The sequence below is a fragment of the Pagrus major genome, chromosome 1 (assembly GCF_040436345.1).
Source record: "Pagrus major chromosome 1, Pma_NU_1.0".
NCBI classification, from domain to species: Eukaryota; Metazoa; Chordata; class Actinopteri; order Spariformes; family Sparidae; genus Pagrus; species Pagrus major.
Window position 1 is genome coordinate 13753759 of NC_133215.1, and position 26519 is coordinate 13780277.

General features: G+C 42.3%; 2 protein-coding genes across 2 annotated transcripts in view; one reads left to right on the forward strand and one right to left on the reverse strand.

The window, feature by feature from the left end:
- Positions 1-26519, forward strand: part of uso1 (USO1 vesicle transport factor) — a 412569-nt gene that overhangs the window by 187459 nt on the left and 198591 nt on the right. The window lies entirely within an intron of this gene.
- cntln (centlein, centrosomal protein) overlaps positions 1-26519 on the reverse strand; it is an 87914-nt gene that overhangs the window by 10049 nt on the left and 51346 nt on the right. Inside the window, exons 17-26 of the mRNA XM_073467368.1 lie at positions 25728-25782; positions 23844-23925; positions 23254-23522; positions 18601-18822; positions 17120-17217; positions 14247-14373; positions 13813-13950; positions 13150-13335; positions 6966-7163; positions 1424-1498 (exon numbers count right to left, since the gene is read on the reverse strand). Coding sequence (XP_073323469.1) covers positions 1424-1498; positions 6966-7163; positions 13150-13335; positions 13813-13950; positions 14247-14373; positions 17120-17217; positions 18601-18822; positions 23254-23522; positions 23844-23925; positions 25728-25782 — 1450 coding nt within the window. The remainder of the gene's footprint in view (positions 1-1423; positions 1499-6965; positions 7164-13149; positions 13336-13812; positions 13951-14246; positions 14374-17119; positions 17218-18600; positions 18823-23253; positions 23523-23843; positions 23926-25727; positions 25783-26519) is intronic.

Below are 26519 nucleotides of genomic sequence, written 5' to 3' on the forward strand. Positions count from 1 at the left end.
CACACACACACACGCACTCGACACTCTCAATCATACACATATCACAGCGAGCAGACGTTGACAGCACTCGAGTAAAGCTCCAGCAGAGCACTCACAGATGAGTGGCTGTGCACACAAAGACTCACGCACACACAGCGAGGATGTAGTTGGCTTTCTTTGTTTTATCTTTTTGCATCACTGTTTTTTTCCAGAGCTTGGAGCAGGACATGCTGGAATGGGAACTAAAATTCATCGTTCATTTATTGTATTTGGATGAAACTGGTGTCCAAATATTTCTACAGTGAAGACTGACAAAGCAATCGTCAATGTTAAAGGCTAAAATATTTTGTATAAGACGTATCTTGATAAAAACGTCCAACCATTGTGGAAACACCTAGATTTCAAGCTAGAAAAATCAAGGCTACATTCAATTCCACAAAAAAAAAGTCTAAAGCCGCTTTCCATTTTAATTATTTTTGGTCAGATACACAGAGTGAAACAATCATTCAGTCCTTAAATAGGAATGATTTAAAACTAATTATTTTGAACTAAATCAACAAAGTAAAGATTAAACATATTCTAAAATATAACACCTTACACTCTTAAACTTAAAAAAAAATCTTTGGTAATAATAACCACTTTTAACAATATATTTTATAGCTTATTCAGAAATAGATGTTATCATCTGAGAGAATATCTTCACTTATTGAGATTATATGAATATGCAGTTTAAGAAAACCATTTTTTTTCTTTTAATTACTCTTTGCTATGAAATAAACCATGAAGTGTTGCATCTCCATAACAATTAGTGCTGTACCCAAAGTAATTTTCCTTTTACGTTCGAAGCTTCTATTGAACTTTTTGAATAACGTGCTGAATGTCTGTCGTCATATTTTATTATGTCATCACCTTAAAAAAATCTCCAAACAAATGTGTGTGTTTTGCAAGGGATTGCTGAATAGACATGCAAAACAAGCATTCAAATGTTAACAAGAATTTGAATGTAAACGTAATGAATGAAGCTTCAAAGTATTCGGTACAGCCCCGATTATAAGGCTCAATATGCGTCTCAATCCTTTCCAATTTTCCCATGTCCCTGACACTGAGTGAGTGACTGAGAACATGATAAAATAGTGGTATATAAGAGTATTTTTGCACATTTCTTGAGAATTTGTTGTTTTGATAAAATACCATTCTGTTTCATTTCTATTTATTTTTGTTACCATAACCTTTAAAAAGAAAACCTTTTGCCAATTTAGCAAGTTATTTTTTTTGACAACATCAGTTCTACAAATCTACACCTCAATTAAGAGCTGTATTAGTCTAAAAAAATTTTTAACTACAAAGAGAGGCTGCTAATAGGTTGCACATGAGCTGTCATCCCTGTGTATTTGCAGGAATGAGTAATGTACAATCATTAATGATGATGAAGGGTGAGCCTGACCTTCTGCTGGAGGATGTGGTTGAGGTGGTCCAGCCACTCCTGGTCTCTTGGACTCTCTGAATGGGCTTCTGTTCCCTGCAAACAAAACAGCAAATATATATGTGTTTAAAAGACCGCATGGAGACAGAACTCATACATCTACATGATTTCTGTGTCAAGATGTTTAGAGAGAATACCTCCAATAAATCCAAGAATTCTTAGTGTTTTCTATGTGGATAAAATGAGCAAAATCTCAAATGAATCAGACTGGAGGTATACTTGATGTTTCTGGAGAAAACCTGCCACTGTATCTTAACATTAGCTTGTGTGAGTCTCCTGCTTCAGGGCAGAATTGTAGCATCACATCATCCAGGACCTTGAAGAAACTCTCTGGAGACTCAGTGGCAAGTTATGTCAGTGTGCGTTTGTATGCTACTCATGTATAAAGACCTAACAGGAGTGGTAGCCTTGTTACTGCTAATGATGATGGGTGAAGAGCGACTGCGTGGCCATGTACACCTCAGCACTAGTGTGTTACCTCTTCCCTTCAAACCCCAGGTGTATCTGCTCCAAATGATGTGACGAGCCTTGTACTGCCTCACAGGGACACGGGGAGGGCAGAAGGTGGGGGAAGTGTGTGTGTGTGTGTGTGGCTGAATATAAAAGTTCCCGCACTAGCAGACTGGTGGACCTAACGGGCACGTTCCTGTGAAGTCTGGGCTGTCAAATGCCACAAGTCCGCATGGAGTAATCTTAATGTGAACTTTGAAAGAGTCCACTTCAGGTGATGACTTCACATCACACCTATAGTCATAGTTATGTCAACCTGAGTCAGACAGACAATTGCTGGCTTTCATCCTGCTAAGAAAATAATTGGAAGACCTATGCTTTAAATAGCAATGTAAGTTTCAAAGTCATGGGAATGAATGTGAAGCGTATCAATCATTACATTCTCTAAGGCTTTTTTGGGGCTTAGTTGTGAATATCCGAATCGTCAACATCAGCCACTGTCCCCGCCTCCAAAGTCTCAATACTCTACTAGACAAGCGAGTGGTGAGTGATTGCGAGCATGGAGGTTCAGGCTCGAGCTCATCAAAGCCCCCGTGCTCACAGGAATGAATTTGTGCACATGGGGCAGAACTGCTCCCTTGCTGGTTTTTATGTTGAGATTACTTAAACACCTGAGAGCACCTTAATTTGTTGCTGTCATTCAAAACCTTTTGCCTCTTTTTCTCACGCAGCCGACGCAATGTCTTTTTCCTCAGAATACTGATTTGGATTACCATGGCAACGATTTGTACTTTTGTACTTAAATGAAGCAGTATGCTTTACAGTAGTATTTGGGAAGGAGGAGAAAACTGGACAAAAGTCAAAACTAGGGCTGTACGATAAGGTAACAATAAATAAAATCACATTGTGATTATTAGAGATATTTTAATGCAGATATTTCAATTGTATGATTCAAAGTTAGTGGGATTGATAATTTTTGCATCACGATTTTCATTTTCACTGACAAAACTATTAAAATCATGATGATTGCTGCGGTCTGTACCATACAAACATCTCGAGAACAAATGTTGTGGGCAAGGGCATCTCTGCAACATTACACTACTTCATTATAATGCTGTTTTGTCATGTGTGATATGTGTGTTCAATTAATTGTGCAACCCTCTTCAGAACAATTCAGAAAGATACCAGTGAGTGGGCTGGGATGATTAAGATTTTGGCCTTGGTCATATGCAGGGCAATAAGTGAGGTCACGTTTTATTCCGTGGTGGCACAGCATCTAAACTACCTTAACCCGATGACTGTGAGAACTTCAGACTTTTCAAAGTATGTATCACAAAAGTCTGCCAGGGCCAATTCTCCAGATCAACATTTGGATTAAGCGTGTGTTTCTTCCTGCTTCTCAGTACCCTCTATTTGAGATCCTTGGTGTTTAGCAGTATTCTAGGCTAATTTCAGCATTTGCCTAATTGTGACTGGTGCTCAGAGTAACTCAGAAGTAGACACCGACCAGGGGGAGATGTATAGTTATATTAGTGAGAGAGAAAAAGGGGGGTCTTCTTGCGACTACCGCCTTCAAGCCTCCCGTAGGGGTGAACACAGTGTGTGGAAGAGTGTGTGTGTGTGTGTGAGAGAGAGTGGGTGTGCTTGTCCACCCTTGGTAGATATATAACAAAGCACTGACCCTCCATTAAACATTAGGTGCAAAACAAACTGGCCTGGCAATTATAGCCTTATTACATCTGGCTCATTAACTCCTCAACAAGTTGCCCAGCGAGCCTGGAGCCGCTCAGCCCTCTCTGGTCCTCTGCTGCATGCTATAGAGAGGATAGAGGCAAATAATAATGCAGCGTGATACATGAGTGTAAGCATGTGTGGAGTAGTTATGATTGAGCACGCTTACACGCAATCTTTGCATCTGTGCACACAGTACAGTACATCACATTGATTTTGTGTGTGTTTGTTTGTGGGTGTGTTCAAGGAAGCAGCTTTAAGTTCCTGTATGACTTTTAAAAGCTTTGGAAATTAATTCAAAAATAGTAAACAGCAGGTGAAAATAATTCCCCACGCCCATGAAAAAACTGAAAACAAGGACGCTCTCACTTTCGGTGCTGTGCTGTCTGTAACTACAGAACCAGCTGCACATATAGCTTTGTCACAGCTGCATTTCCTTTCCTTTCCTGGGACACATCAACAAACCAAGACTAATGCTCTGGAGGAAAGAAAATATCTAGCCTTTGGAAAAAGATGGTGGTCATTACATCTGTTCCCAAAGTTCTCCTGAAATATAACCGCAACAAGGAATAATTCATTAAAAAAATTTGATACGCTTGAAATTCAAAGATGCATTGATTTCAAAGGGGGTGCCCTACAATGTGAACAACTTCTGCAAATATTGTTGACAAGAGAGATCTGCCAAACTAAAGAAAAGTAGCTATGTTGGCAATGGAGTATTCTCATTTGAAAGTAAAACTGAAAAGTAAAAGCAATCCCATTGAGCCCCGAGCTCTCATTCAGCACACGAGTATCGCACAACCAAGTGAATAAATGAATACACTTGCTATGTGTTGGACTTGTTGAAGACTGCTGGGACATCCTGATAACCTCATGTCACGTCTTCAAGTCCAAAGAAAAACATACGATCTACAAAGGTCTCGCAAAAGCTTTGTACGCTCTTTGAGTGGGTGGGGTGGGGTGGGGTGAGGGGAATAGGGGTGTTGGGGGGGTTTACAATCCTGAAACAAGTATCATGAAACTTCAGCTCTGTTACAAAAACTATATAATTTTTAACATTGTGGCAACCATGTGTCACAAACCAGCTGCAGTTCAGATTTTGATATTTGCACACCATAGATCCATTATTTTTAGACAGTTCACCTCAAACCATAAATACTTGTTCGCACCTACTTGTAGTGCTATTTATCTATCTAGATTGTTTTGGTAAGAGCTGCTGAGCTACTGAGACATTGGCTGTAGAGATGTCTGCATTCTGTCGAACATAATGGAAGTAGATAGCACTCAGCTTGTGAGTGCCATGCATTTGAACAACTCAACAGCAATGTCTCTTTCCAGAAATCATGATCGGCCACTCAATATAATCCACAGAACTACTTGCTGTGAGCAGTTTCATGTGGAAACTCTTTTATTTCTGCCAAGCTACACTGCATCACAGCGCAGAAGGAAGCATGCATCTACTCATAGACAAGAGGCTAGCTAACTGAGCTAGCTAATATTACAGCTCAGCGGAGGAGAACGCCATTCAATTTACATCCTGCCTTGCATGAGAATGAACCTTTGTCCAAGGGGCACAATGCCTTCTGCGCCTTGACAGAGATGGTCAGTATACTTGATAGAGAGAAAATAGTTCCTACGTTAAAAAGCTCAACGACAAGGTTTGTGAATTATCCAGAGTAAGAGACATTGCTGTTCAGTTTTTCTAATTGATTTTTTTTGGGCTATTAGCACCACAAGCCAAATTCCATCTAGTTCCACTTTATTCGAGAGAGGAGAGACATCTCTACAGCTGATATCTTCGAAACTCGGCAACTCACACTAAAACCTTCTAGAATGATAAAGAGCATGATAGGAACGAGGACAAATCAGTGGTTTTGATTTTGGGGTGAACTGTCCCTTTGTGCCAGGTCTACGCAGCTAAAGCATAGTTACATTCAGGCTTGTTCACGTAGAGTGTACTTATTTTCGATCCACAAAATGCACGTGATATGGCCCTCATTTCTACACAACCCCCAGCTAAACACACAGGCGGATCGTGTAGAGAAACAAACCATTTCTCTTGGGTTCCATTTCCAACATTCAAAATTACACTCGGTAACACATAATCACACTTGAAACTGTTAACTTCACTCTGTGACACAACATTTATAATTCTCTGGTGGGTGCGTGCATTCTCAACAGCGCTGTGATCTATGAATGTTCAATTAACAAAACAGGAAAAACACACCCACCACATTAGGGAACCAAGCAGCCTGTCATTAACCACCATTAATACGACAGAGAAAACAAGTGATGAGGAGAAGAGAGTGATTTTACCCACAGAGGTTTCAGCTCTGATGAGGGGGACTTTTTGTCAAGTGAGAAACCGTTCCCTGTCATCTCCTGGGTGGAGCTGGGCTGCAAAGGGCTAAAATTGGTTTCAAGTGTGAGTAAGTGCCTGGTGCACCCTCTCTCATCTTGTGATAGATGGGAGGAAGTCCCCGGGGATGGGAGGTTGATTGTAACATGGGGTTGCTAATTGATGACATGGCTGGGTATGATCTATGGGAGAGAAAGGGCCCACCAAGTTGGAAAAGAGTGTGAAACTCAAGACTCAAGTCAATAGCAAGGATTTTCAGTTCAATGACCGCTTTCAGTAGAAAGAAAAGAGTTGTACTTACTCAACTTGTGCCATATTAAATCTTATATCAAGTCGACAGGTGCTGCAGGTGTTGGCAGGTTTTTGATCTTGTCGAGAGCGAGAACGCCGGCTTTAAACATGAAGCCACATCCTTCTCTATTGCACTGCAACTTTCTAACTTATTAGTGACATGCCTCAGTGTGTGGTTCACCTTTACTTGGTCTTCAACCTTGCTTACTTGCCAAAATCCATCTACCCATCAATAAAGAGGGTCAGACAGAAGCAGAGATTTCCAGCGAGGCTAAATGATGTTAGATATAGGTGAAATGAACTAAGAACAGAAGGCTTCTGTTTCTCCGTATTTCCTCCTCTCTACACCAACGCCAATCTACAGTATCTGTTCCCAGAGGACAGGCCAAAGTTACGGTAGCTCCTTTTTGGCAACTGACACCAAATAAGGTATTATTTATTCAAAAAAGATGCTCAGAGCTACAAGCTGATATTGATGAAATAATGTCTTTCCCAGTCCTCTGGTGCAATCACTGAGCAAAACCCCCTAAAAACTTTTAGGATAATTCGAAATCTAGCAGTACAGAAAATCTATTATAGGTACGTTGAGTGTTCTGGGCATAATCTTTACACAATATTGATCCTCAAGTTAGCGTTTGTATGAAATGTTGACCCACTGTCCCTTGGCCTTACCTGGTCAGTGTCCATTATGTCCGCGAGATCATTCTCTGACATATTGAGGATGGAGGCAGCGATGGACTTGGCTTTGATCATAGACTTGGCTGAGAGGCCGCCCTTTCCTGCCACAGTGTTGGCCTGCCTCAACCTCCTCCTCTTCATCAGCTGCTGCTTGACCTCTTGAACGTCTAAAAGTATTTCACTGGCCAGGGCCTGAAGGGGGAGGAGAAGAAGGAATAAAAAAAGAAGAGGATGATGAAATGGATATAGAATAACAAGAGGGATAGCTCTGCCTGGCAGATGAATAAATGAAATTGATCAAGCATGCGCCAGAGAGGCCTAGTACATTATGGAGGAATATTGAGTTTGACACACTCAGATTCTCTTCGGTTTCGCCTCAAGCTTCCTTGCAGGAATGCGGACCTGAGGGTTTGTTGCCCTGTCGATTGAAAGCTGAGGGAACACAGCTTTGATACCAAACGCACCCCAAGTTTTGCTAAAATCTCCACAGACAGAGAATCATGCATCAGAGAGAGAAAGACAGAGAGCTACTGAAAATACAGCGATTCATTTATTTATTTGCTTTCTGAATGTCTCACAGTACAACAGGGCAGCATAACATTGTTAATAATTAAGCTATGAGGGGCTGTTTTAAATGGTGCCCGAGTGAATGGCAAGCGAGACGAGGAAGGCCTGGGATGGCACAGTTGTCGGGCACTAAATGGGAGTTTGCTCTAAATACAGAGAGACAATTAAATGTTAAAACTGCCACTGTACACGAGAAAGTCAATAAAGTAAACTCCCCTTTGCTTCATTTTGAGCTTATTGATCGAGGCAATAATCTTCTGTATCATTCCCTTGTAAGCCTGCTGAAAAGCTGACCTTGGAATAGATGGTCAGATGAGGGAAAGCTAGAGACAGGAGAACTCACAGTACACAACAACAAAAACAAAAAAACAGAAAACAAAGTACAACTTGCTCTTGGACAGCACACAATATAACCAAGCAAGCAAGAAGCACAGTGTGTATACACATACACAAACATAAGTACAAACATAGGAAAACACTCAAGTGCATTACAGTAACAAGGGTAATCACACATGAACAGTGTCGAATAGCGGCAAACATATCCACTCCTCTCTCTTAATTTCACACAGGTGGGTCGGATGCAGTTTATACAGCCAGTGTTGGTTCTCACAGGAGTGTGCTGAGTGAGTGGTTGGAAGCTTGAAGCTGGAGTAAGGTGTGTTCCTATTTGTCTATTAACAACATTAAATAACAAAATTGGTTCTCACAGGAGTGTGCTGAGTGAGTGGTTGGAAGCTTGAAGCTGGAGTAAGGTGTGTTCCTATTTGTCTATTAACAACATTAAATAACAAAATATACATAAATAAAACCCAAGCAGCGTTCAGACATTCAGAAAGTCATGTAAGAAAACCAACAGGATCACATTACACAAAGCCCATACGGATTAAAATAATAATGAAATAAAGTAAAAGGCAAAGAAGTTGTTCACGATTACTGATCTCAACTCTATAAAGCTATAAACTCTTTTGAGCTGTCCCAAATACCACTTTTTGGGATTCGAAGCTTCAGCGACAATTACCCATGAATATTTGAAGCTCCAAACTTTCGTACAACATGTAGCCAATATTTACTTATAGTATGTACTTCCCTATTCCTGTAATTATGAGTATAATGAGAGATCTAGGTGCTGTATCATATGAGAGATGAGAATAGGTAGGAAGAGATCAGCCACTGCCTATTCTATCACTGTCTCCAAAGTCTCAACAGTCAACTTAACAAACAAACGAAGTTGAGCAGCCGCGAGCACTCGTCACTGCCCTATGCTCCTTGGTGGGGATGCTTTTTGACTTGTGGATACTGTTCTGTGCGGGGTCTTACAGGAAATGTGGCCTTTCACCCGGACAGGTGTGGTTTTGCATGACGTAGGGCTGCATACTTCTGTGAGCTCTGTGACAGCCGCAGCCCAGAGTGCACGTTGTTTAACAATAATTTGTGTATTTGGCCTCATATCTATGTTCATGGAAAGACATAGTCTGCCTTGCAAGACCGTTTGGCAGTTTTATGAAAGGTTTTCTGCCAGAAAGCCTTTAGGAAGTCAGGTGATATGGTATTAGATGGACAGAGGTGAATAACTTACAAGTTCATGCTGGATGACTAGATCTCGCAAGGGACCATCACATGGGTGACCCAAGTTTGTGTCCCGCACACTGTCAAAGTTTTTGCGTTACACAACATTCTGTTTGAAGCAGGATATAAGGCACCACCTACGAATGAAATACCAAGTTTTAAGGGAGTCCCATTCTGTGCACTGCTTTACGTGCATGCGCCTGATTTGTATGTGCACAGATTTTAATTAAAAGCTCCATTTCTCGCTCTTCATCAGTCTTATCTCTTGTTTTTTGATGCAGCCGATCATACGTCTCGTTTAGGAGTTTCCTGGGACAACGATTGTGGGTGATACTTCAGGTGCTTGCGGGAAATAGTGTAAAGTAACATACCAGCGGCACTTTGAAGGCTATAGCATTAGCTAAGTGGGCTAAGTAATAATGATAACGTTAGAAGTGTTCACTCGATAAAGTCGCTAACTTAGATCTTCATGAATATATGATAAGCTGTACCAATCGCCCTAAGAACGAGGATTAGCTTCCTGTTACCAAGGAAACGAAGGTTCCGGTTAAGTGATCGGAGGCGCCTGAAGTCGTGCCCATAATTTGCGCAAGGTATCCCGGGGCTAGTTATAAAATGGATAATGATTTGGGTGTTGAGTACCAGGGCAACAGTAGTAGCTTCTAAGCATTCAGGTCAGCCATAAAACTGTTTCACTATAAAACATGAAAATTGTGAATCTTCTGTCATCCACGCCAGCAAGTCCAGATGCTTTTGACTTGCTTCTTTTTAAACAGAAGTTTAGGTCCTTTATATTTAAAATTTCAAATCCAATTTCACGGGATGACTTCTGCGTCTATGTAGGTGTAAAAAAAGCAGAATTGCACTGATTAAAAAGAACGAGACTAAATCATAACCATCATCAAGGTCCTGATAACGGGAGACGTCTTTAGCTCTTTTTGGCAATCTGAGAGCTGTGTTTACCCTAAAGGAATACACAGCTCATTAACGAACAGGCTATTCTTTCATTTACAGCCTAATAGATATTCACTGTCACTAGTCAAGGGTTACATTCAATTGACCTAAACCCTGCATGTGGAATAATCCAGGAAGAAATTAAGGGGTGAATTTATCACTCATTCTCAGCCCTGGGAGAGACAAAGGGTGGGAGGGGGATATGCAAGCATTCACACACACACACACACACACACACACACACACACACACACACACACACACACACACACACACACAGAGGCGTTGTGTGTGTGTGTGTGTGTGTACACGTCCAAGTGTCTGTGTGAGTTTGTTAGGAGCTCTTAGCCTTGCTAGTACCACAATCACTATTGCCAGAGGGGCAATTTAGGCAGGGCGAGGATTAGGGCATGGAGATGGGGATCAAATGAGCAGCAAAAAGATATCCTCTTTAATAACTAGCTACCTCTGAACCTCTTCACACACATGAGGACACAAAGGGCCATTCAAAAATATAAAGAGTAGAGCAGGAGGAAAAAAATGCTTTAATTTTGTTAGATTATGCAAGCACTGATGTAAAACAACTGCTGTTTACTGTTGTTAAAAAATCCTACAAACTTGAAGATGTTATTATGTAACCACCTTTCATACAACGGAGTATATGAAAGGTGTATACTGTAAGGTAATCACAGGTAAATGTGTTGTTACATCATTGTTGTCAGGTACTTCCTATCCAAAGGCTATTTAAAGTAATTACAAAAATACTCTCACAATCCAAACGACACAATCTTGTACTTTTCAGTAGGGATGACAAGCCAAAATATTCTTTACAAGAGAACTACCTTCAGTGTGTGTGTGTGTGTCTGTGCCTGTATGTGTGTTGTGAAGTAGTCACTACATGCAGGGCCACTGTTTAGCAGTTCAACAGCAGTGCTTACAGCCTGGGGCGTGTGCAGGGGCCAAAAGGGTTTGCTGGCACACAATAAAGAAAAATCTCCACACACAAATACACACACACAGCACATACAGGCACAAAGAACAAAAAAACAAGCTCATAAAGTCACACACAGACACATCTATACACACACCGAGACACACACGCACACACTCACACATGTGCAGCCCTCCGGTCCTGATCAATACATGACAAGAGTAAATCTCCTCCGGACGTCAGGCAGTCCAATCAAAGGGCTTGGTGTTCTTATAGGGAATCACAGGAGCCAGGGGGAGACAAACAATGATGTGAATCCTCAACAACAACACAATGGCCCCACCAGCCTAGGGTTATGGGAATGGAGGAGAGGAGTTATACGAGCGTGAACTGTATTTTTATGCGTGTCTGTACACGTGTGCTTTCACATGTAATGCAACTTCTATTTTAAGGTTACATGTAGATTGCATGCATGTGGGTCTTCTTTGCTATATAATTGTCAGGGTATGAAAAAAGGAAGACTAAAGGTTTAGTTGTATGAAAGAAATCAGAGGTGGAAAAGGAAGTAGAGAATAAAGCATATCCACCTTCATCTCTGCCCAGGTGCAAGGACAAGACTGCTGGTATTTCTGGCATGTGAGGACAAAAACAATGGCACATCGCCACTAAACTGTGTCCATAATCTTCCACTTGATTTATGTGTGTGCAAATACACAGCCACCACTATCTATCTCTGCCAAGGCCTTTCCTCCTTTGATAGACAGGTGTCAGCAGAACAGAGTTGATGGAGGGTCTTTATCAGTCTCTGCCAGACACACACATAGACTGACACAGACATACAAACACACCTCAAGGTGATGGATTAGGCCTAAACATAGACAATAGTGCCCATTCCCATTGGGCACACAGTATTCTCACAGTGCTGGCCTGTGTCTCTCTATACACTGGAAGAAAGTGTAAATGCAAAATGGTGCACACACACGTTGCAATTCCATCCATCTTCTGACTCTTGTGGGGGACACAGTTGTAGTGTGTGCAGGCTAAGCAAGGTATTGCTCACGTTCTTCCCCCTAGTCACATCCCCAAGGTGTTCCTGTGGGATCCTGAGGCTTGCCCTGGCCAGGTGGGATGTGTAATCCCTCTAGTGTGCTCTTAGTCTGGGTTTCCTCCCAGTTGGACTTTCCCAGAATACATCCACAGGGAGGCATCAAGGTGATGTCCTGATGACATGCCTGAACCATTTCAACTTTCGATTCCTGGTTCCTGAGCTTGTTCTGGAAATCAAATGAGCAGCTCTTATTCTTTTGATCACTACCTAGACCTCATGGGGCTGAAATGTCCACTGGCAGGTAAATTAAGAGCTTGCCTTGAGGTTAAGTCCCTCTACGCCACAAGTCTGGAACAATACTTGCATCACTTGCAACACCACACCAGTCCACAAAAAGAAGTATGCCAGAACTTTTGCAAGGCCATTCAATGGTCTTCTTCATGGCAAGTTTATTCTTCCACAGATGCTGCAATCTCTCCAGTGTCTTGACACCCATCTGCTATCAATGAGTTCTTCGTTTGATGCCTTGACAGCCACGGATGATCTTCTGGCCACAACTATGAGCATCTGTCTCCACAACACAGGCTTTGAACACAGTCCATTGGTTTCATGTCTCCAACCTCAATCAGGATGCAGAAAGAAATCCAGGCTTCCTCAGTCCACCTGCAATTAGTTACCAGTTCTGTCTAGCAGCTTCCCTCCACCATCCCAACTAACAACCAGGTGATGCTCAGTTGTCAGCCCTGCTCTACTGTCCACTTTAATTTGTCTCCTACATGGTGTTCATTACGGACCAGCACAAAAGTTCATCAAAACACCACTCAGGTTTACATGAGGTGGGCTGATCCTCCCAATTTATGTTTCTATGCGAAGTTAGTGTTGAAGCACCCCAACAACAGACCCCAAGAAGGCTAGATACTTTGACAGGCCACTCCAGTTAAAACCACGAGGGAGGTGATGAGAGCTTTTACTTTTTGCTCAATTAATAATGCATGAGACCCCTACACCTAACCTTACAGGTGGTACACCCACACTATATCATTACAATTCATATTTGACAAGACAAACTCTGGACCCATGGCCATTGATCCCTTGCCCCTTTAGTACAGTACCTTGATGAAAGAATGAAGTTGCTCCAGCTGAGAGTAGGACTGGCCTAGCTGTCTCTGAAGCCTGTCCAAAGCATGGGAGCTCTGCTTGGTCAGTCCCTCCATTTGCTCAGTGGCTGTCTGTTCCAGTGCAGCCAAAGCCTGCTCACTAGCTCCCACACGAGCCTGCAAGGCATGCACGCGCTGCTCCTGTAAAGAAAAATAGCAGATAGAACTGGTTAGCTGAAGGCATAAAATCTTATTCTGTTTCAGAAAGTAGCAAGTCTGCATAGGCCTGTGAGACATGTGTGGCAATTGAAGTAATTGTAGAATTTGAAAGTTTCTGCCTTTGCAGACTCCTAGTAATACTGTCTAAAGTTTCCCACCGGGATGTCGTCATTTTTCCAATATGCCATTAGGATCATTTTAAAGATGCTACAATCATAAAAAATGTATTCTTAATAAACAGGTGCCTATGAGTTGTATTTACCCACCTCAAACTTTCTGCTAATGTCACTGTTTTACAGCTTGGAATGAGTGTCGTTGATGTATTTTTACTTTGGCATTTGAGTCCTTGTCTGTTGATCAGTGTCAAAAATGCTTATAAAAATAAGGTATTTCTAAAACATAAAAAATCTTCCAAATCATACCATTCTAGTGAGAGCTGGCAGTGTGGCTGATTCCTACCTTTTTTTCCAGGTCCTCCTTCAGTTTTGTACAGGAGGCCTCATACTGGCTTTTCTCTGTGGTAGCAACATTTAGTCTCCTCTTTAGAGAGTCAATGAGAGCCTTCCTGTTGGTGGCCTCTTCTGATAAAGTCTTCACCTGTAGGAACATGAAAAATGAAACTAAACAATGAGGTGGGGGCATAGAAGTTCTGTAATTCTGGTATTCAAGTCATATACCCATCTAAAATTTCCTTCAAATGAATGAGATAAAAATCTATTCTGTAAGTTTACGGTCTCTGAAATGAATTCTTTTTCAACCAGGAGACATAATTATCCCGAATATGAGAAATGCTGAGCACTGCAGTTCCTAAGTTTCTCTTTCTTTGTCACCAGGTCCATCAAACTAACTGGATGACCATGATGATGGCGTCATCTATGATGTGCTGTGGGTACCTTCTTCTCTAGCTCCTCTACTTGACCTCGGTAACTTTTCTCCATCTCCTGCAGGAATTTCAGTCTCGTCTTCAAGTCCTCCACCAGCTGCCTTTTCATGTTCACATCTCGCTCTGTGTGGCTCGTCCTGTAAACATAAATAAAGGTGAACACATAAAACCACACAAATACGGTATAAAGCATAAATGACTATGCATTCTACACAGATATTCACACTGATGTACAGGCACACTTGCATACAGCATGTGCTTAGCAAAACAAACACATACACACACACAGAGACACACACAACAAGCTGGCAGGCACAGTGTCCCCATGCAGTGCATCAGGCATGACAGCTCATTATGACAACTAAATACACTGGCATGCTGTTTGGGTAAGTGGAGGGGGGTGAAATAAGGATGCATATATAATTCTTTCTGGCATATATTAGAACAAGTGCTCTGGCGGGGAATACCACACTAAGTGTGACTGGGGAGTCCTTTTTGACAAACGGCATTTCGAATCAGCAGTGACACTACTTGAAAGACTGTAATCAATATTTAAATGTTTATTATTTTCAGCTCGACATTACAGCACTCACATATAAAAACACATCAGCGGGGGGAATACGTTCCAAAAGATGTTGTTTGTTTGTGTGCCGTACTGTTCTGATAATACTTCCCTAAAGAGAGGCAAGGTCGCTGTATTGTAAGCTGTTCATGTCTTAACCGTTGCAAACATGCACCACATGTCACTTCCTATTTCGATAACCTGCTGTATTGATATGTTTAATATTCTGGCATTCTGCGCAAACATATTATAGTGAGGCCTTGTGTTAAATGGGCTCAGTATGTTAGTATGTTTTATTCTGTTTTCATAAAAGGCAAATATCAGGCATTTTTCATGGTTGTCTATGCCTTGGGGAATTAGAACAAATAGAATAAAGATCATAAGGATGCAGTTAATTAAAATGGTTTTTGCCGTTTTTTTTCTGTTTTTTTAATTTCAAAGATGTAGTGGATCTCTTAGCTCCCACACGCATCATGGCTTGTGTGTTTTAAATAAACAGATGATGCAACGCTAGAGCAAATGCTTTCGTGTAAGTAAATGTCCCTGTCTCCCTAGGTGGATGAACGCCTGAGGGCAGACTGGCTAAATAAATGTGAGCTTGTCCTATTGGAGTGACATTAAATTAAATGAGAGAAGAGTGTAGCCGGGGGTCTTTAGGGGGAAGTCGCGCTGGCTGGTTACCCCATGGATTTGGCCATTAATGAGAAAACCCATATTGAACCTTTCAGATGACTGTCTGGTGTTGACTTAAAGACGGAGAGCAGCAATAAGAGCCCCGGCAGCTCCCTCTGCCCCAATGCTAATGGCAATTAGACCGACAACATTTATTTTAGATGTTCTCGTCTTCTGCACCCCAAAAAGAATAGAGGATAAAAAAGAATGAAGGATATATGGTGCGTCTGCCGGAACGTGTGATCTCTATTTATGAGTGTTAGTGGAGAGAGCGAAAGAGAGCCTCAAACTGTATCGCAATCACTCACACGTTTGTTCCCTTTGTTCTGCGCTTGTTGGCAATATTGTTCATCAAACATGCGTGCATTGTAATGATAACAGTCAGTGGTCTGAAGTGTGTGCCTAAGAGAGAGCAAGAGCGCACATTTCTGTGTATGTTGTTAAGAATGAAGTGCGGGTGGACGTTTCATGTGGCTGATAGACAACAGGGCTAAAGATGAAAGAAGCAGCTTCATAAATAAGGCAGGGCCATAGTGCCGGATATTGACTGAGGACATGCCGGTATACTTTGAAATTCATTTCTTTTTTTCCCCCCTTCTCTTCTTTAAGGCGAAGCAGCCTTGCTCCCTGTGTGTGTGCTGAGATGTATATTTCAGAGACGTCTAGACATGTCTTTCATTCTGAGAAGGGGTCCCTCCATGGAGGCAAATGGAGAGATAGGCTAGAAGAGATGGCGAAGTAACATGTGTGTGCGTGAGTGAGTGTGTGACAAGGGGCTGGGGCTGTTGTGGAAACTCAGCTGAGGGATGTTCACTCTGTCTGGCTGTGATCCGCTGTGCTTTGGTCACACGCAAACACGTACCCACTGTGATTGTACACATGCCCTGGATGCATTATTGAGAGTGGCAGGCAGAGGACACAGCATACGAGACAAAGAGAGCGAGAGGGAGGAAAGCCAAGTTGTTCTTTGTACCTTTCTCTCAGTTCAAAGATGAGATCCTAATGCAGAATGATGATATACGCCTTTCACAACACTGTTCAGATATCGACAGTTTCCCTCAGTGAATTGTTTATAGCTGTACATTCTGACTATGTAATGTAGCGAGTGCCACAGTAGGTGAACCATGTAACTCATTAGGGCTTGTGGCCCACAGGCCAGAGTGATGGTGTGTGGGTTTTAGTGTCATGGGCCAAAATGGTCCCTCCTGCGGCACACAAACAATCAATACGCTGCTTTGATCAGCACTCCACATCAGCTACCCACATAAGCAGCACCACACTACATGACACTACATGACACACAAGACACCCACATGCACACATGTGCATACACACTAATTCCTTCAGTCATTTATATTCACTTGCTCATGAGAACATGAATAATTTCACAAATGATTCACGCAGTGGAGAAGCATGCTTAAGTGGAGTGCAGCAGACGGAGTGCTGCCACACGGTGGATTCAAACACTACAGATGAGAGCTGCAGAGAATGTGCAAACATGCAGACAGAGACACAGGGAGACGCAGAAACAAAGACAGAGAGAGGGATGCAGAGAGATAAAAAGGAATAGTAAGAGCTGTACTGCGGAGGAACTGAAAGGAAGAAGCACAAAGAGGAAAAACTAATGAAGAAAAAGGTGTGAAACTAACTTGTCCTGCAGCTGGCGGAGCTTGTCCTCCTTCTCCTGGAGTTGGCCTCGCAGGGCTTTGTTAGCTGCCACCTGCCTTGTGACCTCCGCACTTGCACTCTGGGGGGAGGGCACACGGTGTGTGTGTTTGTTAATGTGTTTGAGTGTGTGCGATAGGGGGTGGGGAAGGTTTTCACGACACGGCTGATGACAGGTCAGGCACAGCATGCCTCCTCATTATAGTTACAGCAGGAGGGTGGAAGGTGCTAAAAGAGGTTAAGAGGAAAGCAGTATTTTTCAAAGTGGATGAGATAAGAAGAGTAATTAGGAAAAATTACAATTTATAGACCTACACTAGTGAATATATTCTAACAGGGAATTTTTATTAAAAAGAGGATTTTAAAAAATCCAGCAGTGAACATTTTGTTAATATTATTAAAATTACTGCCTTTATATCTTGTTTTTATCTCTTATATCTCTGCATTATGACACATTAAGACACGTGGCTCATGATGACAGGTTGGCTTCTGATCATAAGACTGATGGATATTTGAATGTGCATGTTCACTTTGGTTTAAAGGGCCCCATGTCTCTTGTGGGACCCGTACCAGTACAAGCTTTTGACAATGCGCTAACTCAGTGTGTGCACCCCCACAGTGCATCCCTCGCCTATCCCTTTTGCTGTCACCTGACATGACTTCCTCAGCTGTGTGTAATGACAGCAGCAATCTGCTCGGTGACACTGATGAGCTGGCTGCGGAGAGGGTGATAATACTGTGGTACCACTCACACCTTATTCCCTATGATGTAGGGCACGTCTCTACTGCTATTCCCCATTTCTCATCTTTCTGACAGGTACTCTGTAATAAGATCAAATGATAAGAAATGCTAATTCATGTCGAAATCACATGCAATTTCAGGTGATGTTGAGGGAAAATTGAAAGGCTCAAGAATTTGTTTTTTTTTTATTTTTTACGCTACATGATTTGAAAGTAAAACCTTGATGGAGTTTCTTTCAGAGTTTTTAAAGTCCTCAAGGACTGCGGGCTGCTCAAAGCCAGTGTGATGTTGAAGTGACTCAGAAATATCGATGTTTGATAAAATACCAAGAAAATATTTTTTCCAACTAAAAAAACATAAACCCTTGTGTATTCCAACACTGCATAAGTAGAAAATAGCCAACCAAAAGGAAATGCAAACTGAAATGTAGAATATCCATTAACTATATTTTCTTACTTTTCTCCATAAACTTTCTTGTACAAACAAACATGAACAAACATGAATGTATTTTTTGAGCAGAACACCATCAATACTCTCAAAATTGTCCTTGTTATTGATGGTATTATCCACTCAAGCTTCATAGTGCACAAAATTGGAAATGAACATGATGCTTAACACCATCATCCTATTAAGAGATTTATCTAATAAGGCGTGCACAGTAAGACAAAGCATGAGGGCAATTCATTAAGCCCAGAGTTCGACTTGTAACTTATAACCACTAACCTTAAGTTTGGCTTGCAGTTGTTTGACCTCAGCCCCCAGGGCCTGGGGGTCAGGATTAGCTGGGGCGGGCAGGATCCTGCACTGGCAGGAGCACTCGGCGTGCACTGGTGCCGCTGGTGCTGGTGCAGTTTGTTTGGGGAGTGTGATCTGCCTCCACTGCTCCAGCTCCATCTCCAGAACCTTTTTCTGCTGCTCCATACCAGCCAGGTCAGAGGTCAGCTTCTGCAGATTGAGCGACAGACGGAATTGGTGGGCTACGCTACTGATGATGATACTACAACTAAAAACAAAAGTTTTGGCTACCGTTACAAAAAACAATATTTTTGTTATAGGATGTCGAGAGGTAAAAAGTTATGGTAGACATGATATACTGCTATATAAATAAATTAATTGCCATTAACTCAAAAAAGTTTGACTCAAACCAAATCCCAGCTTCCCCCACTTTAAGATGCAAAAGTGTATTACTGCTTCAAGAAAAAAAATCCTGACTTAAACATGTCTTTATTTTAAATTCACATTACACATTACATGAATATGATAAACGCGGACACAAAGTAAACACAGTATGTTGGAAAATACTGTATGCGTTGGCCACAGGAGAGCTACAGGCTCTGCTATCATATCTCAGCTGTGATAAATCTCCTTTTTTATGCTAATTAGGAGACAGATTATGCCAGTGCCCGGTCAATAGGGCCTAATTCTCACTGTGATTGGCATGCATAATAAAGCCATCCTGCAGAATCACAGAGCACTTTGGGACGGAGGGAGTTCAGCATTTGGTGAGTGGTTGGGTTTAGTGTGATGAACGATTATGAAACTAGCTGATCATGTACAATGAACAGTGTATCAATGATTCTAAACACAAACATCTGAGGTGATGCTTTTAACCACATGTGTGCGGTGGACCTAAAAAAAGCTCTTTGTCTGCTTATTAAGAAAATATGGGGCAGAAACATGTCTCTGTAGTCTTGGCTCAATGCTGCCACAATTAGCTGATCTGGTATCATTTCAAACATCAAGAATGCTTAATGGCACAAATAGGAGACATGATACATGAAGATGTACACTGCACGCGTGGGGTAAATGCTGGGACACACACGCACACACACCCAAGTGAAACCGCAGATTCCCAGGGGTTTGCTCTCTGCTCTGCATACATGGAGGTTATTGATATCTGGTTGCTGGCTGACACCTTTTAATAGAATCCCTCTTGTTTTAGGTTTCCTCTGCTCTGTTGAAGACGCACATGCCATATCCCCAGGGAGGAGGGGTGAATGAGAAACATTGGAGTTGTAGAGGGAGAGAGAGTGGGAGGAGTAGAGAATGAAAAGCAGTGGCAGTGGTGCACGAATTAAGAGTGGCATTGATGACACTTCCTGTAAGACAGGCTTTGATTTCACAGGCCATTTTCAGCCCTGGTGAGAGATGACACTGACATAGACTGATGTACTTGTCGTCCATTAGGCTGGAACAGAGGACACCTCTCTCCCCCATCTGAGCAGTGGTCTCACTGATGCTGCTCCAAGTGATACCCAATCATTAGCAGGATAAATAAGGAAACGGAGGCTGCTGAAATAGCCACATATGCACACATGCAAAAATCAGAGTAAATGTATCAACATAAATCAACAGAAACACAGGCCCAAGTCGTACTACAAGTTCTTCGAAACACTTTGTATTCATCCTGTTGGCCAGACTTTTTATGTGATCTGTAACCCAACTATCATTAAAATTCAAATGATGTCTGTAGCTTTTTCAGTTCAGTCAGTTATGTCTGTTGCACCCCCTAATCCTGTGATAATCCCAGCCCCTTACATGTTAGAGGAGGGTAGGACACTCCACACGTATAGAGATAAGGCTGGGAAATTTGGGAAGGGATGTCACAGTACACCGCAAAGTGAAGTAAATGGGGGAGGTAATGACTGAGTGAGGTAGATAATCCAAACGACCAAATGATCCTGTATTTGGATGATACGCGTGACGAGCACATTTTGTCAGGAGTTAGACTTTGTAGAATTAAGAGAGTACGCTTCACCTGTCACCTGAGTTTTTTTTAAGCTTCTTATGTCACCTTAAGGGATAATTCCAGGTTATTACAACTTGAGTCTTATTTTCGTCGTTTTTGGCCATTATTTCTATCAGCAATCATTACATTAAGAACTAGAAAGAGTTGCCATATTCCTTTATCTCAGACTTTATTGTTGATATTAGGGCTATGCATTTAATAGAAGTATTATTGAAATCGCAATATGGCCAAGTGCAATGTCCAAATTGAACGAAGCTGCATTTTTTTCAAATAAAGGTATTAGTAATAAACATGCGGCAAAACAGCATTATAATGAATTACTGTAGTGCTGCAGAGATGTCCTTGCCCATAAATCTTGTTCTCCGGATGTAATTTTTGGGACACAGTGAAAAGGAAAATTGTAATGCAAAAATGATCAGTCCCACTTATCATAAATCAAATCGCAGTTGCAACATCTGTAAAAACAACTTTTACAGATGTTGTTGAGATACAACAGATACAACTCAACAGATGATGAGTTACAGATCTTTTACAGAAGACATTTTTTTACCACATCACGCAGCCCTTGTTGATATCTTGGAATATGACAACATCACTAAAAGTCAGACAGGGTGAGAAACAGAAACGGCTGGTCAGACAATCAGACAGGTTTTAAACAAACCTGCAGGTTAGACAAACTTATTTGAAAGAGAAAACGAGGTGAACGTTGTAAACATCTATCACAGATCACAGACTGACTTTCTGATTCAACTCTGCCCTAAAGCACTCGCCGTAGATATGAGTGCTAAAGTTTCCCAGTGCAATGAGGGATCATTACTGACACTGCTGGGCACTCGCTTTTGATTTTACCTCTGAATAAAGTGGTTCAGATAATGGCCGGCTAAAGTGCTGGTTGTTTACAAAGAGTACCATCTTCTGACTACCTGTATTATTTGCTACACTGGACTTTGTCTCGGTGATATTTCCACGTTCAAATTACTTGGCTTAACTTTGACAGGTGTAAATAAAAGACCCAAGTTGTAATAAATAGGAATCATCAAGAAAGTAAAAAAAATAAGTCACAAATTTCTGAACTGCAGGTCTGAGAGTTACATTATGTTGCTGATAAAGACATCTTAGGCTAGAACATGGAGAGCTAAGTGCAGCATGACAAGTCATTTTATACCTCTACACTGCAGGTCTATTCCTCTCTCATGTTATAGATTTAAGAGCAGCAAAATATTGTTTAAATAGCAGCTATTAAAATGCAGTTATTAAGACATTTAGAAATTCTAAATCCAAACTCAAGGGGATGGTAAATGAAAAGAGAACAAAGAGAAAGCAAGTAGGAAAAGAAGGAATAAGGAAATAAGACTTAATGATAGAAGGAGGTAAGGAAGGAAGCAGCAAGGCAAGGACAGAATGGCTGAAGGATCAGGAGACACAGCAACACAAACAAGTTTCTGTGAAACTGCCATGCTACTTCTCACATGATGGCCCCTGTGGAGGCTGTCCTAAGCCAATTACAAGCTGAGAGTTTTAGTTGGAGAGTTGGCCAGGACCGGCTGGAACAAGCCCAAAGTCCATCACCTCTTGCCCTTTCCAGAGAGGGCAACAAGACCCGGCTTTGGCCAGTCAGTCGGCTCTGACTTTCTCTGGTGGAGTGGCATTAATACTGCAGGAGGGAAGAGGAAACAAACAGGAAGACAACAATTCCCTCTCTGTCCACTCATTCACGCAGCAGTGCGTGTTTGTGTATGTGTGTGCGTGCGTGCACCTGTGCCTTTACTGCTGTGTCTGAGTCTAAGGTCTCGTTGGGCCTCGGCAATCAGAATCCTGGGTGGGAGCACAAGGGCCACTTCCTAGGTAGCAACACTATGAGGGCTACACTCTGACCTGTGTGTACAAGTCCAATACACTGTATGTGTACCATTCTACACACTAGATATACAGACACATGTGCCTAATCAGGCGTCCAGTGGGCCTTCGCTGGCTGCTGCTGTGTCTGAATTCCCCCAAAAGAAGTCTCCTGCCTGTCGGATTAACGACTGTGTCTGTCTCGATGTTGGTGTGTGTGTATTTGTGAGTGTGTTCATATGTTGGTGTGTACAAGGGGGCCCTGACAGGAAAGATACTGTTTAGGGCACAAGTGCTTGGTGTTTTATTTATAGTCTATACCAAGTCTAAGAGTTTCCTACCTGGAGGCAGATACTAAATAACTAAATGGGTGTGTGGCAGTGGTCTCTATAAAAAAACAGTCACCTTGTGTGTGTCTGTGCACGCAGGTGCACGTATTTGGAGAAATGTAGCTGCGAGTGACAGAGATTGTTGTGGAGAACTGGCTTGTTGAAACATTCAGAGGGACAAGACAACAGCAGAGTCAGAGAGAGAAAAACAGAGAGAGAGAGGGAGATCCTCATCCTCTCTTCTGCTCCATGGTGCTGACCTCCACAGGCGAGGGTAGGCCTGTCAGCCACACTTATTAAGCATGATAAGGGCAAAGGACCTGCTACTGCTGCACTCTCAGCCCCCAGCAAATACAAAAGAACCACAAAAAGAAAGACAAAGACAGAAAAATAAGAAACTTCCCAATATTTACAACTGACTCCCCCTTCTTTTCTCATCTCCCTGTTTTTTTCCCAAGTTACCTGTGTGAGCTGCTTGCTGCTGCAGAGTTTCTCAGTGAGGGAGTTGAGCTGCGCCGTGATCTTCTCGTTGGCCCTTCGCAGCTCGCTGGCTGAAAGCGCAGCATCTTTCCTGGCACTTTGCAGTATGTCAATGTGACGCTGTAGGGACTCTACACGCTGCTGCAGAGAAGAGGAGGAGCAGCGCTGGGTCTTCATTAGCATCCTCTTCCTCCTCCACCTCTTTCTCTCTCCTCTCGTCCCTCGCTCCCAGGGCTCATGCTGTTCATCGTCTAACAGGAGGAAGTACAAGCAGGCACCTCAGAGTTGACAAGTGCACAGAACAAATCCCTATTTAGAAGCCACTGCTGGGAGTTAACAGGAGTATGCAAGTGTGTTTGTGTATGCACAAGTGAAAACTGTGATGATTAACATTTTCCATTTATAACCAACCAACCACAAACTAACAAAAAACAAACAAAGCTTGTTAACTTCTTAAATACTTGTTTCCGATCGACAACATGTACATACATTGAGTGTTCTTCCTGCTTCAATTAATAGTCGATTAGATTTTTGTAGTTTTGCATGGGTGTGAAAAAGGCAAAGTATGCTACCTTGGGCCAGAACATCGGCTTGTTTTCTGTTAGATTCTGCTGCCGGTGCCTCTGTGCGTGAAATCAGTGAACACCTGTAGGACTGAAAGAGCAGAAAAGTGGGAGACAGAGATGAAAAGCAGCTGTTAAATGTAACACAACTGGTTGACATGTTGTGCTTCCTGAAACGCAGCTCATAATGACACTATGATCACAGGGAGTGCTCAGTTTAACGCGACAAGACAAATCACCCTGCGCTTTAATAATTCACCTGAGCGACTTCAACTTGAATGCTCCTCAGCACGGATATTACTCCTGACAGATGCTTGCAAATGCCGCCTTTGTTCAATCAGTGTCTCAAAGCCCTGATTCACTCCTACAGTATGACGTGCATGTGTGTGTGTGGAGTCATTTGCACTCGTAAGTGTGTACGCTTGTGTGTATGTGTGACACCTCCCAACTGCACCATCGTTTGTAGCGACATCAAAGAAGCCCCCCACCACCACCACACCCCTTCTTCTGCTCTGCCTGTTTCCTTTGTATATAGGGTCAGGTAGGATTTGATCAGTGCCAGGTTTGATCACACGGTGCCTCGCAGAGAGGAGAGGGGAGATGAACCCTTTGGTTTGTGACATAGCACGTCGTGAGGGGCCAGGGCTGTCATAGTGATGAGCCCAGGAGGAACTGATGGGCACATTTAGCGGATCTGGAGCCAGGGAAACTTAAGGGGATTTGAGAGTAGGGGGGGCCCTGACAGCTCCCTGGCTACATGTACAACAACAACCCGCTCTTCCTCTGCACCTTCTCGAAAGGAGAAAGAGAGAGAGACAGGATATCTTTAAAAGGTCCCCCTCTTTCCTCTCTTCATCTCTCTTCTTGACGGACATATCTCTCTGGGGTTTGGAGCTGCCATGTCCTGCTGTGAAGTGGTTTGATGTGGACAAGAGCAAAGGTCCAGGCCTATTGATTTCATGGTGTGGAGAGGAGAGGGGAAAAGAAGGAGCACCGGCAACCACACATAGGGAGGCATTTGTGAATGTAGGAGCAAAGGGAGTGGCTAGTTAAAAGATGTATTGTCTGGCATGCACGTAATCATGTATGCAATAGTTGCAGGAACACTCATAGTCATCCATGTGATGATGAATCACATTACCCTTATTAAAATGCTTCCTTTGCACAGGTTGGATTGTTCATTTTTGTGACTTTATGGTAAAGAATGAGCAACTCACATCATTTTATAAGAGGCCAACTAGTTAATGCTAGGGCAATACAGTAGCCTGTGCTCAGTGTACACTGTAGAAATTAGCATTTAACTTTTCTTTTTCCACAAAGAACTAACTGACAACAACCAAGACTCTTGATGCTGACAAAACAGATACCACATGATAACAATGGTGTTGTAATATTGGCTGACAGACCTTGTAAGAAGGTGGACAAAAACATTAAATTATGAATTCACAATCACAATAATGTTTTAAAGGAAAATAAATACTTTTATTCTGTACCTTTCTACAAGCTCTGTAGATGTATTATTTTTTTTAAATGATTTGTCCACATAAAAATGTTATCAATAAGACCTTTAAATTACTGTAATGTGGTGATCTTACCTGGGTCTATGGTTATGGTTTTGTAGCTGGAAATAGCTGTACACATAATTTAAATTACATTATATTTTGCTTGTAATTTAGTTTGGTAAGGTACCTCGATAGATTCCTTTTTAATACATACAATTACTCTGACTATGCTGACTATCACATTGCAACCCATTTAAAAAACATTAAATGATAATAATACCATCAAGAAGTACAACTTTACATGGCACTGATACATCTTATGCTTCAATAACAGAGTGATGTCAGGAATCAGTATTTTAAGAACATAATTGAAGGAAGAGAGCAAACCAACCTTTCTGTTAGCGGGCACACTGTTGAGACTGTCCACATACTCTTCTCCACTGTCACTGCAGAGAAAAGTGAGAGGTTGAACCCACAACCCTGGTTCTGAAAGTACCACCACTGGACAAAAATCCAATTTACCTTTTATGGTTGATTTAGTTGACATCAAGAAAAAATATGTGCATTTCGCCCCCCCACCCTCCTTCCAACAGAAAATCAATGTCCCATCCAATTTCTGAGCTGGAAGTGTAAATGTGGGTGTAAATTAAGTGAAAAGCTGCAGTGTGTGGTGCTGATGGTGAATGCATCAACATGTATGAGAGCGGCTGTGGCCTTCATTAGCCCTCTGTGTGTGACAGACGTGTGTGAGAGGCACGGCTGAGCGGAGCCAAGCAAAGTTGCATCTGATGGACACACGGTAAGGGCTTCCAGACACACACACACACGCACACAGACACACACACGCACACAGACACACAGACACACACACACAGACACACACACACACAGACACACACACACACACACACACAGGTTTATTGACAGTGACCTTTGACGTGAAGGTGGAAGCCAGTGACATTTACGCTGGCGGGTTTATTAAGGTGGGGCCTGGGAGAAGCAGCGGAGGTAAAGACCACAGAGAGAGGATCTAACTGGAACATGACAGGGGCTGGGGGCTAGTTAGGGTTAAACCTGGTCTGGAAGTGGCACAGGGACTTGCTCAGGATCACTAATCACCCACTAAGACCAGGGTTACATGCAGTGGATGAAAAATGCTGGTGAGACAGCTAAACTTCAGCCT